Source organism: Salmo salar, chromosome ssa03, assembly GCF_905237065.1.
Source record: "Salmo salar chromosome ssa03, Ssal_v3.1, whole genome shotgun sequence".
In the NCBI taxonomy this organism is placed as follows: Eukaryota; Metazoa; Chordata; class Actinopteri; order Salmoniformes; family Salmonidae; genus Salmo; species Salmo salar.
The window spans coordinates 37438368-37458413 of NC_059444.1; the positions used below are offsets into that span (position 1 = coordinate 37438368).

At 44.7% G+C, this 20046-nt stretch overlaps 2 protein-coding genes across 2 annotated transcripts; one reads left to right on the forward strand and one right to left on the reverse strand.

Moving 5' to 3' along the window:
- Window positions 1-269: 269 nt before the first annotated feature.
- On the reverse strand, window positions 270-2025 carry LOC106600212 (C-X-C chemokine receptor type 4). The gene is made up of 2 exons (XM_014191536.2): window positions 1881-2025; window positions 270-1697 (listed from the first exon to the last, which is right to left on the reverse strand). The coding sequence occupies exons 1-2, from the start codon at window positions 1893-1895 to the stop codon at window positions 591-593; spliced, it is 1122 nt and encodes a 373-aa protein (XP_014047011.1). The 5' UTR covers window positions 1896-2025; the 3' UTR covers window positions 270-590.
- A 7570-nt stretch (window positions 2026-9595) lies between these two features.
- mc6zb (Zygotic DNA replication licensing factor mcm6-B) lies at window positions 9596-19450 on the forward strand. The gene is given in 19 exon segments (NM_001173752.1): window positions 9596-9751; window positions 12999-13145; window positions 13859-13969; window positions 14082-14169; window positions 14313-14474; window positions 14564-14729; window positions 14837-14982; window positions 15106-15256; window positions 15340-15481; window positions 16465-16606; window positions 16679-16786; window positions 16867-17022; window positions 17102-17230; window positions 17829-17993; window positions 18191-18292; window positions 18295-18322; window positions 18398-18631; window positions 18699-18838; window positions 18959-19450. Coding segments are annotated over 19 exon segments (2520 nt in total). The 5' UTR covers window positions 9596-9653; the 3' UTR covers window positions 19064-19450.
- Window positions 19451-20046: the final 596 nt, after the last annotated feature.

Genomic DNA, 20046 nt, shown 5'->3' on the forward strand with positions numbered 1-20046 from the left:
ATAGTCCCTTACCTGTGTGGGTGGGGGCTATACAGTTCCCATAACAACATCTGGAGAAACAATAAATGTCCACCCCCCCCTGCCCACACACACAGCAGGATGGTTTAAGTGAGCTTGACTGGCCAACCGTACCATGGGGATTTATACGTTTCACTTTCAAGAGCGTGAAGATTACACCTCATCTCTCTTTCTCTTTCTCTCTCTCTTACACACACACACACGCACGCACACCGTAACACCACTCAATGAGAGAACCAAGTGAAGATTAATCATGTTTTTTTTTTTTTACATTTTATTACAAACATGTTTAGAAGTTTAAAAAAAAGCATACATACATACTTGCATACCATAACAACAGTGAATGCTGGCAAAGCAAAAAATATTTACAAAAACATCTCAAGACATTAGAAAGAACTGACCAGCAGTCTTACTCTCCTGTCTCTCTCTCTCACACACACACACACACACACACACACACACACACACACACACACACACACACACACACACACACACACACACACACACACACACACACACACACACACACACACACACACACACTATTAGGCTATAGACTATTATCTTTCTTAGCTGGAGTGCAGACTAGATGACTCTGACTCTGTCGTTGTGGACGTCGTGGCGCCTGTTCGTCTACGCGGGAGAATCTTCAGGCTGGACATGCGTGTAAGTGTGAGGGCGCGGCGAGCAGAACTCTTGAAACCCACACCCAGGAAGGCGTAGAGCAGCGGGTTCAAGCAGCAATGGGCGTACGCCATTGGCTCAGACACCGCTAACCACAACCCCAGGCCTGACTCCAACGTACAGCCCCGCGGGATCAGCTCCAAGCGGAGGAGAGCATCCACTGTGATACCAATGCAGTACGGCAGCCAGCAGAGGAAGAAACAGAGAACCAAAGCCACAGTGGTCCGCACCGCCCTCCTCTTCTGCCTCTGGCCTCCCAGAGGGCCGCGGGTCAGCCTGGACACGATCACACAGTAACACACCAGTAGCACCAGGCCCGGCACCACCAGCCCCACCAGCACCGTTTGAAGGTGAAACAGCGACACCCACAGTGGGGCGTTCTCTGGCGGATAGAGCCTTGCACACACCATCTCCCCTTCCCCTGCCTCCTGAGTCCGAGCGAACACCATGTCTGGGATGGCGAGGAGACAAGCAGGCAGCCAGGCACCAGCGTACACATACCTGCGAGCTAGCCGTTGCCGGATGTGTGTGGTGCTGGTGTCCGTGGCTTTGACCACGGCCAGGTAGCGGTCCAGACTGATGAAGGCCAGGATCAGCACGCTGCCATACAGGTTCACCGTGTAGATGACATGCACGCCGACACATGTGACTGCTCCAAAGCGCCAGTCCCCTAGTGCTGCGTCCACAGCCCAGAAGGGCAACGCCAGCACGAAGAGAAGGTCGGCGGCGGAGAGGTGCAGCCGGTAGCGGTCCGTTAGGCTGAGCCGGGCCTTCCGCTGGCAGCCCAGTACAAACACCACCAGGCCATTCCCGGTGATCCCCAGGGTGAAGATGAAACCGTACACCACCGGGATGAAGATACTCTGCACGCTGGGGCTCAGCAGTTCACGGTCACATGGCTCCTCAAATCCAGCGCCGAAATCGCCCAAGCCAGAACCAAAACCGGAAATCGTGTCATTGTAGTCATAATCCGATTCTTGTATCACAAAGTGCTACAGAGAGAGGGAGAGAGAAGGATAATTGAGTACACTTAAAAAATACGATGTGCAACATTTTAAGAACCGATTCTACAATCTGATTAGTGATTAACATGATAACCAAGACAAATGCTGACAGCCATATAAAGTCCCCGAAAAGTTTTGTTAACAAGGCCTAAATGCTAAAACAAGCCATACCTCGTAGTAGGACATGATGGAGACAGCTATATTTTAGTCTCTCCCTCTGTTCTCTCCTGCCACTTCTGTCTTTCTCTTCTCCAAATGGAGTAAAGTTCTGTACCCGGTGAGGTTAAATAGCTGAGCCTACCCTTTTTCCACCCTTGCTCCGCCCCCAACACACACACACACACACACACACACACACACACACACACACACACACACACACACACACACACACACACACACACACACACACACACACACACACACACACACACACACACACATACACACACTCACACACACTCACACACATCTGTGACCCGCTGAAATGCTTTTCCTGTTTTCGAGGTGTCAGGTGCTGAGAGTGGCTCTATCACAGGATATTTGAGTGTGTGCATGTGTGTGTGTGCGTGCGCGCGCACGCCTTTGTTTACAGTTTAGGCCCCTAACATCACATCTGTGAGAATAATATTGTTGACAATGGCATGATGATATAATACTGTTGTTGTCTATTGACAGTCAAACAATAAAGGAGAGGGGAAACGTTATAAACACATTCTCACCGCACAGCTGTAGTGCATCTGTATGTATGAGGGTACAGCTGCTGTGGGTGAGTGAGATAAATTGAGAGAGAGGGAGAGCGAGATTTGTGTTTGCACCACTTTGTCCCTTTGACACAGAGCTGAATCAGAACAGTCCTGCATGAGTGGCACCATGAAGAAGTGCACAGGTGTGTGAGAGAATTCTCTGACTTGCGTCATCTGATATTATTATTATTGTGTGTGTGTGTGTGTGTGTGTGATATTATTCTCAGATCAGATAGTGTCTCCTCCCGTTCTCCGTTCTGTTAAATACCATGTTCTCCCACGGGTTCTTTGACAATAAATGAACCGTGTGTGTGTGTGTTATAACCGTGTCGCCTCTCAGTACGCTAGTCCATACTCCAGGCGCACGGTGCCATTGCGCATTTTGGGCGCTCAGTCTACCCACAGCCTGTGAAGGGTTCAGGTAGATGTGTGTTTAGGGTTGTGGTATACACCGTGGGTGTGATGTTCGTTATAGGTGAGGCATATCCTGTGCAGACATAGAGTCAGACCCAGACAACACTGACGAAGGTGTCACCCTGCCCTTACCACTCTCACACCCTTATACAGTAGGATCTTAATTTGAGCCAGTTTGCTACAAAAACTCCTGCAGCAACAGGAATGTGAATTATTATGTGGATGATCATTTATGTTTTGTATGGGTTGATACATTTCACGTCAGGGCAAATAGAGTCTGACATTTCAAAGTGGAAATTACAAACTTCAGAAGCATTTTTAAACCTTGAATACACTTCACAAAATTGTCATCAACACAGTGATCAAATTAAGATCCCAAATCTGTACCCCCCCTCTCTCTCTCTCTCTCTCTCTCTCTCTCTCTCTCTCTCTCTCTCTCTCTCTCTCTCTCTCTCTCTCTCTCCACTGTATCTCCCTCTCCTCATAGGCCTAATTAGAACTCCACTTTGCACCCACTCTCATGTAGACTCCAAAAGACTGAAGTGAAAATGCGTTTTTTGGGGGGATTGTTATCAGGCCTTATGACACAAATATGAACACTACTACAGCAGAGTCTCTTGTAGGCCTACAACACTTACAGTATATGGGCATGAACTGACTCAGAACACACACACACACACACACACACACACACACACACACACAGGCGAGCAGGTGTTTCTGGTCTAACAGGGTTACCATGGAGCCTGTTCCAACGACAGCGCTGGTAACCAGCTGGTTTAGCTCCATACCTTCAGCTGTTTTACAGACCACCCGAGGGACACACACACACACACACGCGCACACGCACCAGAACAGAGGACCAAGAAAAGAGTATTTCCCCACATAAGTAGGATGTTGGTGTAAAATAAAAGGTGGTGGAAAGAAACAGTAGGGAACACTAGGTAGGGAACTCACAGTATTGCTGTTTCTGCTGGCCAGCTGAGCCGTTTCAACTTAGAGCCAAGTAGGTTACATGGGAGGGTGGCTCGGTGAGTGACGAGCAGAGTCAATTTTCCCAGGGCCTCTCAAGCACTTCCCATACACACACGGAAGCAGGAGAAACAGAAGCTGGAAGTTGACTGCCTCTCCCAGCATTAAAACAGAGCTTCCTGGCAGAGAGAGGGAGGAAGAGGAGGAGGAAGAATGAAGAAAACAGAGAGAAGAGAAGACAAATCAACACTCCCTAACAAGTACCCATTCCCGAATCAGTCACCCCTCAGCCACACACACGGATGCACGCACGGTCACACACACACACACACGGATGCACAAGGCATACCCCACATCCAAAACGTACCACTTCCCAAACCCATGCAGCTGCTAATGTGTCAAGGGTTTGGTGACACACACACACACACACACACACACACACACACACACACACACACATATTATTCTCCTCTAGTCATAGAGTATTCATAACAGGAAGGACTTCCTCCCTCTGTATTTAGGAAAAGCAAACAGCTGGAAAGATCTCTCACACACAGACACTCCTGTACACATGCAGACACGTACACGCATACACACCTGTAAAGATATGTACATCCAGCTTTGAAACAGACACAAATGCCCTCAATTTTACCCCTCATTCTTCTCATCACTCGTCTCCTCTATTTTCCTCTCTCCTTCTACCCCCCGGCACCACTATAGTGATGGTCTATACGCTCGGGTGTGTGTACTTGTCTACTGCCTATAGAATGTTAACTCGTCTGTCAATGCAAGACAGACTTTCCTGTTGGTGAGGCTCTGAACAATCCTGGGAAATTCAGACTGAGATGGGCTACATCTTAAAGGAATAGTACACCATTTTGGCAGTGAAGCCCATATTCAACTCAGAGACATAAAAATAGTATCCACACGTTCATCTGACTCTGGGGAAGTACACTGAATAAAAATATAAAAATGCAACATGCAACAGAGTTGCATTTCATATAAGGAAATTAGTCAATTGAAATGAATGCATTAGGCCCTAATCTAGGGATTTCACATGACTGAGATTACAGGTATGCATCTGTAGGTCACAGATAGATAAAAAAAAAAAAAAAAGTAGGGGTATAGATCAGAAAAACAGTCAGCATCTGGTGTGACTATTTGCTTCATTCAGCTTCACACATCTCCTTCGCATACAGTTGATCAGGCTGTTGATTGTGCCCTGTGGAATGTTGTCCCACTCCTCTTCGATGTCTGTGCGAAGTTTCTGGATATTGGCGGGAACTGGAACACGCTGTTGTACATGTTTATCTGGAGCATCCCAAACTTGCTCAATGGGTGACATGTCTGGTGAGAACTCAGGCCATGGAGGAACTGGGACATTTTCAGCTTCCAGGAATTGTGAACAGATTCTTGCGACATGGGGCCGTGCATTATCATGCTGAAACATGGAGGTGATGGCGGTGGATGAATGGCACAACAATGGACCTCAGGATCTTGTCACAGTATCTCTGTGCATTCAAATAGATAAAATCGACTAAATGCAATTGTGTTTGTTGTCCGTAGCTTATGCCTGCCCTTACCATAACCCCACCGCCACCATGGGGCACTCTGTTTGCAACATTGACATCAGGAAACCGCTTGCCCAAATGACGCCATCTGCCCGGTATGGTAGAAACCGGGATTCATCCGTGAAGACCACACTTCTCCAGCGTGCCAGTGACCAAGGTGAGCATTTGCCCTCTGAAGTCAGTTACGACGCCGAACTGCAGTCAGGTCAAGCCCCTGGTGAGAACGACGAGCACACAGATGAGCTTCCATGAGATGGTTTCTGACACTTTGTGCAGAAATTCTTTGGTTGTGTAAACCCACCGTTTCATCAGCTGTCTGGGTCGCTGGTCTCAGACGATCCCGCAGAAGAAGAAGCCGACTGTGGAGGTCCTGGGCTGGAATGGTCACACGTGGTCTGCGGTGAGGCCGTACTGCCAAATTCTCTAAAACGACATTGGAGGAGGCTTATGGTAGACAAAATGAAAATGTAATTCTCTGTCAACCTCTCTGATGGAAATTCCTGCAGTCAGCATGCAAATTGCACACTCTTTCAAAACTTGACACATCTGTGGCATTGTGTTGTATGACAAAACTGCACAGTTTAGTGGCCTTTTATTGTCCCCAGCACAAGGTGCACTTGTGTAATGATCATGCTGTTTAATCAGCTTCTTGATATGCCATACACGTCAGGTGGATGGATTGCCTTGTCAAAGGAGAAAGGCTCACTAAGAGGGATGTAAACAAACGTGTACCCCAAATTTGAGAGAAATAAGCTTTTTGTGAGTATGGGAAATTTCTGGGATCTTTAAATTCAGCTCATGAAACACTTTACATGTGGCTTCTTAACAGGCTTCTTAACAGCTTCTACCCCCAAGCCATAAGACTCATGAACAGCTAATCAAATGGCTACCTGGACTATTGGCGCTGCTGCTACTCTCTGTTTATTATTTATGCATAGTCACTTTCCCTACATGTACATATTACTGTGCCCTGCACATTGACCCCCTGTATATACCCTCGCTACTGTTATTTTATTGTTGCTCTTTAATTATTTATTATTTTTCTACTTTCTTTTTTTTATTTATTTTTTTACTTCAGTTTATTTTAGTAAATACTTTAAAACTTATTTGTCTTAAAACTGCATTGTTGGTTAAGGGCTTGTACGTAACCATTTCACTGTAAGGTCTACACCTGTTGTATTCGGCGCATGTGACAAATAACGTTTTATTTGATTTAATATATTTTTGTTCAGTATAGATTAAGGGCCTCATTGCCAAAGTCCCATACTATCCCTTTAATGGTATAAACGGGCTTCTTCTCCTTTATCTGCTCTGGTGTAAAAACACTGGACATGTGAATACATATTTAAAGGAATCACGCTGCTTGCTCAGCAAGTACTACTGCTCATGTTTCTTGGCCCAAGAAAAAGTATCTTCTTCTTACTGCTGTCCTTTAGTAGTGGTTTCTTTGCAGCAATTCGAACATGATTCACGCAGTCTCCTCTGAGCAGTTAATGTTGAGATGTGTCTGTTACTTGAACTCTGTGAAACATTTATTTGGCCTGCAATCTGAGGTGCAGTTAATTGCTGATTTCTGAAGCTGGTAACTCTAATGAATTTATCCTCTGCAGCAGAGAATGTGGAAAAACTGGACAGGTGAATGGCAGGCAGAGTAGGGGAGTAACGGATTATTTTTTTAAAACGGTAACTGTAATCCGTTACGTTACCAGCAAAAATATTGTCATCAGATTACAGATACTTTTGAAAAACTATGTGATTACTTTGAGGATTACTTTTAAATTCAGAAAGGAGGTTTGCAGAATTTTTTTTCGACATGTCTCTGTTTTCTCAATGATATTCAAATCAGCGTTGAAAAAAGGCGCACATTTAAGTTTGTTCCATCCTGAGCGAGTTTTACCACAAATCAAAGTCCACTATGACGACACACCAAATGGGTTTGATGGATCACGGGAAAAGAGCAGGAATAGGCTTTTGTAGGATACAGCCCAAGCTATGTCTTCCAATGGTACGATTGCTGTCGTCATCCAATGATTATCCAACGTGAATAAACGCTTGGAGGTAAAGGATGACAGCAGTGATGTAGTACGGACATCACTTATTATTGTTATCTACATAGCGCATTGATGTGAATCACACTGCTGCTCTCTCATTTAGTTATTTCGGCCTCACGGATTGTGGTTGTTGTGGATGGCTGTTCACAAATCTAAATGTCTATTTGAACCCAATAATGGATGAATTCAAGAAGTTTAAGCTGCCTATCAATAATTGTTTTTGAAACCAGTGGACAGCCAGTGAAAAAATGTGCTCTTGCACCAGCTGCATATTGCGGATCCCAGCCTATGGAATAAAAGTGGAGCTTTTATTGCTCAATCTAATTCCATTGGCCTAATGGACACATGTTCAAACTCGCACACTTTTGACAGCCTTAAAGGGGCAATCTGTAGTTGCTACATCCATTTTTGAACTTATATTTAAAAAAATATATATATCCATTGATTCCTGATGAATAGAACTTACAAATGCCTCATGAGCATAGTTCAACTGTCACTCCATGAGGACCCAAAATATAAACTTGTTTTTCTCCAATGTTTGTAAACATTGTAAATGTAAACAAACACTGTATAGCCTCATAACATGGTTAAAACAATACTTCTGATATCATGGATGGTCAGTCCTTGCATCTATAGCTCTGTCTATTAATCTGAGTGATTACATTTCTCCAGGCCCATCCCTCAGCTTTTTACCAAAACAGAGGTGGGGCAACCGTTTTCTTATTGTTTCATCTTTGGATTTGTACTTTAAACAGCTGCATATTATCAAGATATCAAAGTGTCACCAACACAAAGATAAACAATAGGCCTATAGCAAATGCAGCATATGGCATTCATTTTTCACATGTAAATAGCACTTTTCAGTAGAGCTCAAAGCATGCCATTCCATGAGCGCAGCATTTATTTTTCAACTCGATTCAATGAGCCCAATCAGTCCTCCATGACAACAAAATCATAAACAGCAGAGAAGGGCTGGCTAATAAGTCCTTAGTTTTGGGGTCATGCTTAGGTAAAACAATTTGGCTAATCTATACTTCCATATTTCCAAGTCTTATTCTTGAAGATCAAGGGGTATAACATTTACGGGAATGACTGAAATTCTGATAAGACTTTGGTTTTTAATGTAAAGAGATAATTTAATCGTATTATTAGATGTAGTAGAAAGCGATGGGTTAGAAGAAGCCTACATAACCAACCCATAAAGTAAAATTTAACATCCATATATGGCCAGCTATGTAAACTTTAACATTGATTTATCCTGCAATAGATGTCGTTCAATTGGTAACATACATTTTGGTCTTCTTCTAATGCCTCTTAAGGGGAAAGTAATCTAAAAGTAACTGAATGTAATCAGATTACATTACTGAGTTTGGATAATCCAAAAATCGTTACTGATTACAATTTTGGACAGGTAACTAGTAACTTTAACGGATTACATTTAGAAAGTAACTTACCCAGCCCTGATGGCAGGTGATAAGCGATCTCCATGTTGCTCTCACCTGTCAGATAAGAGTTAACTTCTGTGTACTCTCTGGAGGAGAGATGAGAGAGAAAGGCATTTTGCCAGAGAGGACTGACAGGCTATGGTCCTCGTCCTTCCCCTGTGGAAGACCATGAAACCAGACAGTTTTGTTTGAATGTTAAATGACGAGACAGAGGCATTGATGCGAGTAACCAGTCTTGTTCAGTATATTGCAAGACATCCGGGTATCCCAAGCACACCGGTTGCAGTAAGTAACATTTACCAACAGATGGCATCACTGTGCCATTTTACACCCATAACACGTTTTTACAAAACCAACACGCAAATATAATAATGCTGCATTTGAGAACCTGCTCTATCCGTTCAACAGCTACCTCTAGTGGCGAAATCGCAGAACTGTACCCCACCATCACTCTGGAAGTAGCTTCTACCTGTAAAGCGCTATGGTTTTACACAACGTTGCTCCGACAAGGAGAAAAGGGGTTCGTATTTGCATACCACATTTGATTGGCTAGAATCTTTCAGTCTTTTACACGGTGTCAAGATACAACGATGGGATTGGTCAACTGTGTCGCCCCAAACGTCACATGGTCCTTGTTTTCGCGCGAAAAGTCCACTTTTTCTTCTCCAGCGTGCATGTTTCGTCAAGTGAAGACGGAAGAGATTTTAGAAACAATTTTAAATTTCAGTATTAATCCAGTGAAAAGATGGATCTTGCACAGACGACTCAGGAGAATGCGGGACAGATGGTGAAAGACGAGTTGGCAGAGAAATGCCAGAAGCTTTTCCAGGCTTTCTTAGAAGAGTGAGTGACATTATTTTATTGTTCTTGTTACCTAACGTTTGCTGACTGGTAGATTTATAGATAGCTAGATAATAGCTATTGGATATCTAGCAAAACTAGAGAGACAACAATGTTATGTCTAGATTAAACATATATATTTATTAGTACCAGTCAAAAGTTTGGACCTAATCATTCAAGCGTTTCTTTATGTTCCACATTGTAGAATAATAGTGAAGACATCACTATTTTTGAAATAACACATGGAATCATGTAGTAACCAAAAAAGTGTTAAACAAATAAAAATATATTTTAGATTCTTCAAAGTAGCCACCCTCTGAGTTGATGACAGCTTTGCACACTCTTGGCATTCTCTCAACCAGCTTCATGAGGTAGACACCTGGAATGCTTTTCCAACAGTCTTAAAGGAGTTCCCACATACGCTGAGCACTTGTTGGCTGTTTTACCCTTCACTCTGGGGTCCAACTGAACCCAATCCATCTCAAATGGGTTGAGGTTGGGTGATTGCGGAGGCCAGGTCATCTGATGCAGCACTCCATCACTCTCCTTCATGGTCAAATAGCCCATACACAGCCTGGAGGTGTGTTTTGGGTCATTGTCCTGTTGAAAAACAAATGTTAGTCCCACTAAGTGCAAACCAGATGGGATGACATATCACTGCAGGATGCTGTGGTAGCCATGCTGGTTAAGTGTGGCTTGAATTCTAAATAAATCACAGGCCGTGTCACCAGCAAAGCACCCCCACACCATTACACCTCCTCCTCCATGCTTCAATGTGGGAACCACACATGCGGAGATCATCCATTCACCTATTATGCGTCTTACAAAGACACTGCCGTTGGAACCAAAAATCTCAAATTTGGACTCATCAGACCAAAGGACAGATTTCCACTGGTCTAATGTCCATTGCTCATGTTTCTTGGCCCAAGAAAGTCTCTTCTTCTTACTGGTGTTCTTTTAGTAGTGGTTTCTTTGCTGCAATTCAAACATAAAGGCCTGATTCCTACAGTCTGCTCTGAACAGTTAATGTTGATGTGTCTGTTACTTGAACTCTGAAACATTTATTTGGCTTGCAATCTGAGGTGCAGGTAATTGCTGATTTCTGAAGCTGGTAACTCTAATGAGCTTATCCTCTGCAGCAGAGGTAACTCTGGGTCTTCCATTCCTGTGGCGGTCCTCATGAGAGCCAGTTTCATCATAGCGCTTGATGGTTTTTGCGACTGCACTTGAAGAAGCTTTCAAAGTTCTTAATGTTCTGTATTGACTGACCTTCATGTCTTAAAGTATTGATGGACTGTATTTTCTCTTTGCTTATTTGAGCTGTTCTTGCCATAATATGGACTTGGTCTTTTACTAAGTAGGGCTATCTGTATAACACCCCTACCTTGTCACAATACAACTGATTGGCTCAAACGAATTAAGGAAAGAAATTCCACAAATTTACTTTTAACAAGGCACACCTGTTAATTGAAAAGCATTCCAGGTGACTAACTCATGAGAGAATGCCAAGAGTGTGCAAAGCTGTCAAGGCAAAGGGTGGCTACTTTTAATGAATCTCAAATATAACACTCTTTTTGGTTACTACTTGATTCCATATTTGTTATTTCATAGTTCTGATGTCTTCACTATTATTATAGAATGTGGAAAATAGTAAAAAGAAACAAAAACCCTTGAATAGGTAAGTGTGTCCAAACTATGGACTGGATATGTTTTTTGTTGTTGTAAGAAACTTAGTCTTGCTTTAAACTTACTCTTAAAAGTTGTAGCAGTAGAATGTACGAAATTCACACCATCATTAAGTTTGCCAATGACACAACAGTAGTAGGCCTGATCAATGACGAGACAGCCTATAGGGAGGAGGTCAGAGACTTGGCCATGTGGTGCCAGGACAACAACCTCTCCCTCAACGTGATCAAGACAAAGGTGATGATTGTGGACTACAGGAAAAGGAGTACCAAACACACCCCCATTCTCATCGACGGGGCTGTAGTGGAGCAGGTTGAGAGCTTCAAGTTCCTTGGTGTTCACATCACCAACAAACTAACATGGTCCAAGCACACCAAGACAGTCCCGAAGAGGGCATGACAAAACCTATTAACCCTCAGGAGACTGAAAAGATTTGGCACGGGTCCTCAGATCCTCAAAAGGTTCTACAGCTGCACCATCAACAGCATCCTGACTGGTTGCATCACTGCCTGACTCCAGCCACCCTAGTCATAGACTGTTCTCTCTGCTACCGCAAGCAAGCGGTACCGGAGCGCCAAGTCTAGGTCCAAGAGGCTTCTAAACAGCTTCTACCCCCAAGCCATAAGACTCCTGAACATCTAATCAAATGGCTACCCAGACTATTTGCATTGCCCCCCACTTTTACGCTGCTGCTACTCTGTTTATTATCTATGCATAGTCACTTTAATAACTCTACCTACATATTACCTCGACTAACCGGTGCCCCTGCACATTGACTCTGTATCGGTACCCCCTGAATATAGCCTCGCTATTGTTATTTTACTACTGCTGTTTAATTATTTGTTACTTTTTCTTATTTTTAATTTAGTTTTGTGTTAATTTTTTCTTAACTGCATTGTTGGTTAAGGGCTTGTAAGTATTTCACTGTAACCTGTTGTATTTGGCGCATGTGACAAATACAATTCGATTTGAATTGGGTAGGGCATCGTCAGTTGCTCTTGTCATGTTAGTCATTGCATACCTAAGAGAGCTATTTATAACTTGTCAGAAATGCCCAAATGAACTAGCCCATGTCAGTTAACGTTTTTTCATTTAGGTTTTTAGCCCATAGATATTGTTGTAATTTTTGTTACTCATATCACACGAATACACATTAGACATGGCAAATGTATAGAATTGCAAGCAGATTAGCTTTAAAACTGCAAAATTCTCTCCACCAACAAGAGGGGTGTGAACAGTTTGTCATGAACTGTGCTTATTCCCATAGAAATAGACGTGGGGCTTGGGTGTGGCGCGCGGGATGTTCCCCAGTGCTGGAAGTGCCCCCCCCGAGTTGGAAAACATTTGGGAACCCCTGTGCTACAGCAACTTTATTTTTTTATTTTTTTTTAATCGCATCTTAAAACGTTTTTGGAACTGTTAAAACCTAGCAAGCTAACAAGCACGTTGAAGTTGGTTAAGATGTGCACATAGTCGGTCTAGCCTCATACGAGTCCTCTAATAACCTTATACATGAAAATGGGATGCATACGAGTAATAAAACTGTTTGTTTGTGTGTGTGTAGGTACCAGACATCAGACGGTGAGGTGAAGTATGTCCGTGATGCTGAGGAGCTGATCAGGCCTGAGAGAAACACTCTGTTGGTCTCCTTCACTGATCTGGAAGGATTTAACCAGGAACTGGCAACCACCATCCAGGAGGACTTCTACAGGTAGTTATAGTTATATTACCGGAAGACGAGGCGAGACACTATTCCTAAAAAATAAAAGGCGTTTATTACAAATCCATAAAAAAAACGGTGTGGGCCTTCATAAGACCTTCCCCAAACTCTAAAGCCCAGTTCAGATGCAACAGCCGAGAGGAGGCGAGGCAGTTGTAGAACAAAGTTTGCTTGATCTGAGCGGTCTAATTTTAGAATGTTTCATGTCCGCTGCGGAAGTTTCCGATGTTCAACATGTCACATCTTATCGAGACTTGCGACGAGATGGATCCGTTTAGCCAATCGAAAGGTACAGTGCGCTGACGTTCTGTTTTTAGCCAAGCAGCTAGCTATATATCTGGCAAGTCACGAAATAGGCCCTGTTTCTGGTGCATGTAATTAATTATGCTTGTTTGCTACAAGTGGCAATTTAGTTTCAAATTTGTACCGCGTCATTATAAAGAAACACCGTAAACAGTCCCAACCACCCGTCTTTTATCTTAATGCCCCCTCTTTAGTCAGCTGTTCTACAACACACAATTCTAAAACTGGCTCGTTTTATCTCGTCTCGCCTTTTGTCGGCTATTTTGTATCTGATTCGGGCTTAACAGAGCCCTTAGAACAGTCCTAGAACGTTGACTGTTATTGATGATCCAAACGTTACACAGTCCAGCAAACAAACTATCTCTCCTTTTGTTTCTCCTTCTACCTCTCCTTCTCTCCAGAGTATATCCCTTCCTCTGTCGTGCGGTGAGGAACTTTGCTAGGGATCACGGGAATATCCCTGTGAATAAGGAGTTCTATTTGGCCGTCCAGGACCTGCCCACCAGACACAAGTAAGACGCATACCCGACAGAAGTTACAAGTCACACACATAGTGTTCCCGACAGGTTCTGTTCTGTAAGATGTTTTGCGCGTGATCTAACAGTCCTTGTTTTTGCGTGATAGGATCCGTGAGCTGTCCTCCTTGCGTATTGGCTCTCTGGTGCGCATCAGTGCACAGGTGGTGAGGACACACCCTGTACACCCAGAACTGGTGAGTTGCACACACCGCATACCCTAGTATAGAGCTAGGGAGTAGTGAGGATAGTTAATGACGGCCGCGCTGCAGATATCGTTCCTGAACAAATCTTTAGCTGTGCGACAACTGTCTGATCCTCTCGGTTCTGTCTCCTTCAGGTGAGCGGGACGTTCCTGTGTCTGGACTGCCAGGGGGTGTGTCCGGACGTGCCCCAGCAGTTCAAGTACGCCCCGCCCACCGTCTGCAGGAACCCCGTCTGCAGCAACCGCGCTCGCTTCCACCTCGACACACACCGCTCCAAATTCATCGACTTCCAGAAGGTAGATTGTGTTTGTCTGTACTGAGGCGTGTGTGTGTGTGTGTGACACTTCTGTGTGTCTTACGCTCGCGTCTTAACCTCTGCGTGTAGGTGCGTATCCAGGAGACCCAGGCAGAGCTGCCTAGAGGGTCCATCCCCCGCTCCCTAGAGGTGATTCTGAGGGCTGAGGCCGTAGAGACGGCCCAGGCCGGAGACCGCTGTGACATCACTGGCTCTCTCATAGTGGTGCCCGACGTCTCCCAGCTCAGCACCGCAGGTATGTACACACACACACACACACACACCGACAGACACAATCACACCGGCATGACACGTACACGGTTCACGCTGGCATGACCCATTTCCCCATCTCTCTCTCTCTAGGTGTGCGAGCGGAGACCAGTTCCCGCGTAGGAGGGAGACAGGGTTATGAGAACGAGGGCCTTCGCGGTCTTAAAGCCCTGGGAGTCAGAGAGCTGTCCTACAGGCTGGCCTTCCTCGCCTGCCATGTGGCTCCTACCAACCCCAGGGTACGACACCCTCACTCAAACCTTGGAGACACACACACACACACCCCTACACTACAAACTGGTGGCCATATCACACATGCATGTACGCCGTTTGTTTGAAGGGAGTTGTAATCGTGTGTGTAGTTCGGAGGGAAGGAGCTGCGTGATGAGGATCAGACAGCAGAGAGCATCAAGAGCCAGATGTCAGTTCAGGAGTGGGAGAAGGTGTTTGAGATGAGCCAAGACAAGAACCTCTACCACAACCTCGGCACCAGCCTCTTCCCCACCATACACGGTCAGCACTACACGATCACTACAAACACAGCCTTTGCATGGGGTATTCTGTGTGCGTAATAAATGTATAATATGTGTGTGTAGGTAATGACGAGGTGAAGCGTGGCATCCTGCTGATGTTGTTCGGGGGTGTTCCCAAAACCACCATGGAGGGAACATCTCTCAGAGGAGATGTGAACGTCTGCATCGTAGGAGACCCCTCTACCGCCAAGAGCCAGTTCCTCAAGTAAGACTCTTACACCCTGCACACTTACACACTATACACTCCTCTATGTCAAAAATCCCTCCACCCTATAGCCTACACACTTACACAACGACATACTTGCACACTACACCCCTATTCACTTGCACAATGCATGTCTAACCCTCACACAAAACCACCTCCATCTCTATACCCACCAGTGGCGATTTTGGCATGTAAATCTCAAACAAAGCCACAACACTAAACAATACATGAATTGCACTATAAAGGCAGATAAGCGGTGCCCACAAATGTTTTAGGGACTACATAAAGCTGTCTCAACAGCAGAGCTTTCTTTCCAGCACCATGGCGTGAATCCTTACCACCGCTACACCTAGCTATCAGTGGAGCCTTGTCTGGCAGGGAAACAGTTAATTCAGCCTAATTTACTGCCTTTAGAAAAAACATGGCTGACTATGTCTCCCTGGCGTAATATCATCATTTATGCAGCAGCATATAAGATGTTTTATGACTCACCTTGTTGTGCGCGGCGGTCCTTCGTTGGCAAATTTTGCCATCAAAAGATTTCCAATTCCGAGTTAGGTTTTGAACAGTCATCCATCTTCCCAGTCTGACTTCCCAGTTGCAATGCTTGCAGTTAGCCACTGTCACGATTCCCTCCAAACCACTCATTGTTGAATTTGCAATTTCCAACTTGTTGTGTAATGTTTATGTCCTATGGCCGATGAGCACTGATGTTTGATATTTTCTCTTCATATGACGAGGGTTAAAAAGGACTTGCCAGTAGACTTGATTCACGATGACGACTGCTAGCTAAGATTGTGAAAATGAGATGTTGACACGATCAGTCCAATCAAAGCTACTGGACATGTATTTATTTATTTATTTGTTTGTTGCTAAAAATGTGAGTCCCAAAACAGGTGGGGCTCTGTGCCACCTGTCCTGAATGACGGGTTGCCACTGATACCCATGGTGTACTTACACACACACTGTCCCCTCTCTCTCAGGCATGTGGAGGAGTTCAGTCCCAGGGCTGTGTATACCAGTGGGAAGGCCAGCAGTGCAGCTGGTTTAACAGCAGCCGTGGTTCGAGACGAGGAGTCACACGAGTTCGTCATCGAGGCCGGAGCTCTCATGCTCGCTGACAACGTGTGTGGTGTGTGTTTGAATTTCTGTCTGTGTTTTGTGCTTAAAGTGGGATGTGCTTCTCTTTGTCGACAGGGTGTGTGTTGTATTGATGAGTTTGACAAGATGGAGACCAGAGACCAAGTGGCCATCCATGAGGCCATGGAGCAACAGACCATCTCCATCACTAAAGCTGGAGTCAAGGTCACACACACACCATCACTTAAGCTGGAGTCAAGGTACACGCACACTCTGTCCTTCTGACCTTCCTTCCTGTCCTCCAGGCCACTCTGAATGCCCGTACATCCATCCTGGCGGCTGCTAACCCGGTCGGTGGTCGCTACGACCGCAGCAAGAGTCTGAAACAGAACGTCAACCTGTCCGCTCCCATCATGAGCCGCTTCGACCTCTTCTTCATCCTGGTGGACGACTGCAATGAGGTGTGTTCTATGTGTGTGTGTAAGAGAGAACATTTATGTGTGTGTATAATTACTAATGGAAATGTGTGTGTGTGTGTAGGTGACAGACTATGCCATAGCCAGGCGTATCGTGGATCTGCACTCTCGCATTGAGAACTCAGTAGACAGACTCTACTCTCTGGATGAGATAAGAAGATACCTGCTCTTCGCCCGACAGTTCAAACCCAAGGTAAGTGCTGTGTGTGTGTGTGTGTTTCAAGGATTTTCACACTGAGTATATTTACATGCACTCTAATAATTAGATATTAAGCTGATTTATGGCATTAGTCATGTAAACACCTTACTCTGATTATCATATGATGATGTGGCCGGTGACACTTTGCTTCTTGAAAGTCAAATATCTTAAACTTGACTGCTGACAATTTTGGGACTGCATCAACAGTGGACTAATGAAAAGAATACCAAAATACTGTTTTTGTGGCTTTTCCCTTTAAAAAGAAGTAAGCATACACCGATTTATTTTTTTAAAACACCTTTTTTTTTTAAGCAATCTTTCGAAATATTAAGACTTGTAAACACCTGAATAGGAGTTCCAGTAGTGTATTGGACCTGCGCGTGTGCTAGCGCGAGCTTCTCATTCGCGCCAGTAAAGTGAGTTCGCAAAATGTAGCCTGATTTCAGATGCGTCCATGTAAATGTTTTAATTGAAGTATTATATTAATCTGAGTATACATGTAAACATATCCTGTGTTTCTGTGCTGTTATGGGGCTTATGCCCAATTCCAATGGAGTAGTACTGATGTGGCTGAATTTGTGTCGGTGCGTAGATCTCTGGTGAGTCTGAGGAGTTCATCGTGGAGCAGTACAAACGGCTGCGTCAGCGCGACGGCTCTGGGGGCGTGGCCAAGTCGGCCTGGCGAATCACGGTGCGGCAGCTAGAGAGCATGATCCGCCTCTCTGAGGGCATGGCCCGCATGCACTGCTGCGACGAGGTTAGAGGTCACACACCCTATACCCAACGTACCAAGAACTTAGACGCACACACAACTGCTTTCTGCTCTCAAAAACCTGTGTTTCGTTGTTTGGTTCTGTCCTGATAACGTTTGCTCTGTCGGTTTGTCATAGATTGCGTGCTAATAAAGTGTGTAGGGTGTTCTGTCGTAAAGCGTGTGTTTGTTGTTCCCGGCAGGTCCAGCCTAAGCACGTGAAGGAGGCGTTCCGCCTGCTGAATAAGTCCATCATCAGAGTGGAGACGCCTGACGTCAATCTGGAACAAGACCAGGAGATGAGGAGGAGGAGGAGGAAGAAGAGGGAGAGAACGGTACACAACCACTAGTACTACTGCCGCTTTACTCCAGATATTTACATGTACTGAAACCTCTCTGTCTCTCTGCAGGTCGTGACGTTCCCAACGGAGTGAATGGCGTAAACGGCCTGGTTAACGAGCACGCCGACGGAATGAACAGCCACTCCAACGGAACTAACAGCGGCACCAACGGCGTTAACGGACACGCCGACGCTGTGAGCGGCCGCTCTGACAGCGGCTCCAAGCCGCCGCTGCGTCTGACCTTCCCAGAGTACCGCCGCATCTCCAACCTGCTGGTGCTGCACCTCCGCAGGGCCGAAGAGGGTAAGACACCCAAAACGCACACGTTCTACACATTCTACATGTGTTAACTGTTTACCTGTGTGCGCAGCTGAGGAGGAAGAGGAGTTGAAGAAGAGCGCAGTAATCAACTGGTATCTGAAGGAGATGGAGTCAGAGATTGACTCAGAAGAGGAACTCATCAACAAGAAGAGCCTGATAGAGAAAGTCCTGCACAGACTAGTGCACTACGTAAGAAAACACAAACGCACCCATTGCAGCGTTGAGTCGGAGTAGTAACACCTTTACAAACCTTAAATGTCCAACAGACATCTTTACTATTACTGTTTTTTCCTCTCTCTCCATCTGTAGGATCATATCCTGATAGAGCTGTCTCAGGGAGGGCTGAAAGGGTCAGAGACGGAGGCACAGGAAGAAGTTCTGGTCGTCAACCCCAACTACACTCTGGAGGACTAGACCCGTCTCCCTCCCTAGCACTTTCCCCCTCCTTCTCAATCGCCTCTTTCTATAACTTTTACGTTGGACTCCAATTCAGGACTCCTTGAAGTTGTTTTTGTTGAATGTTGGTCAGTGTAATTACATTCTCAACATTTGTCATGTTTAATTTTATTGCTGCTTTATAGAGTTTTTAAACAACTCTACCCTGTTTTAAGCCTTTTATTTATATTGTTGTAGCCAGGTGAATAATGTTGCTCTGATTTCTCCAGGGCTTTTACTGGCACATGGCTGTTTGTGGGTCTCCTCAGTTAACATGATGTTAATCCTGACTAGCATGGTTTTACCTCCCATGTTAAATGTATGTATAAAAGAATACACACAAATTAAAGTCTACCCTTTGATGCATATGTTTTGTACAATTTTTTGGGTTGTTGAAATAACTGTTGTAGCATGTGGACAAATGCTTCCCAAAAAAACTAAGAAGAATAATCAAATGTTTGATATTGTTTATGCCCTCCTTGTCGCCAGTGATGTTTCGGGGAACACTAACGCAATATACTTCAAAATGACTAAAACCAAAACGAAACTGTAGAAATTATAATGGGCCTACATTCATGCAGTTTCTTGACTGTCCAGCTCACTAATAATCACCGAAATGAAAGCAAGACAGTCGGGGAGAATTGAAAAAATCCCAAAAGGATGCATAGAGGACTCTTCAGCAAATTTTTACAGTGAGGAAATATGACACATTTTCAGTATTGCCCTGGGGCTCTTTGAAGACAGAATGCGGCCCCCAGTTCCAAATGAATTTGACACCCCTACAGTAAACTTTTAGCAAAGATAATTAAGTTATTAACCTGGGTGGAGGGGGATCACATTTATACCTAGTTGGAGTTGAGATGATTGTAATGAATGAGTATAGCCAAAGATAATCATGTAACGCATCTTCTTCTGATATATTAATCCAAATGACACTGTCTGGAAAATCTATCGGTGAATCA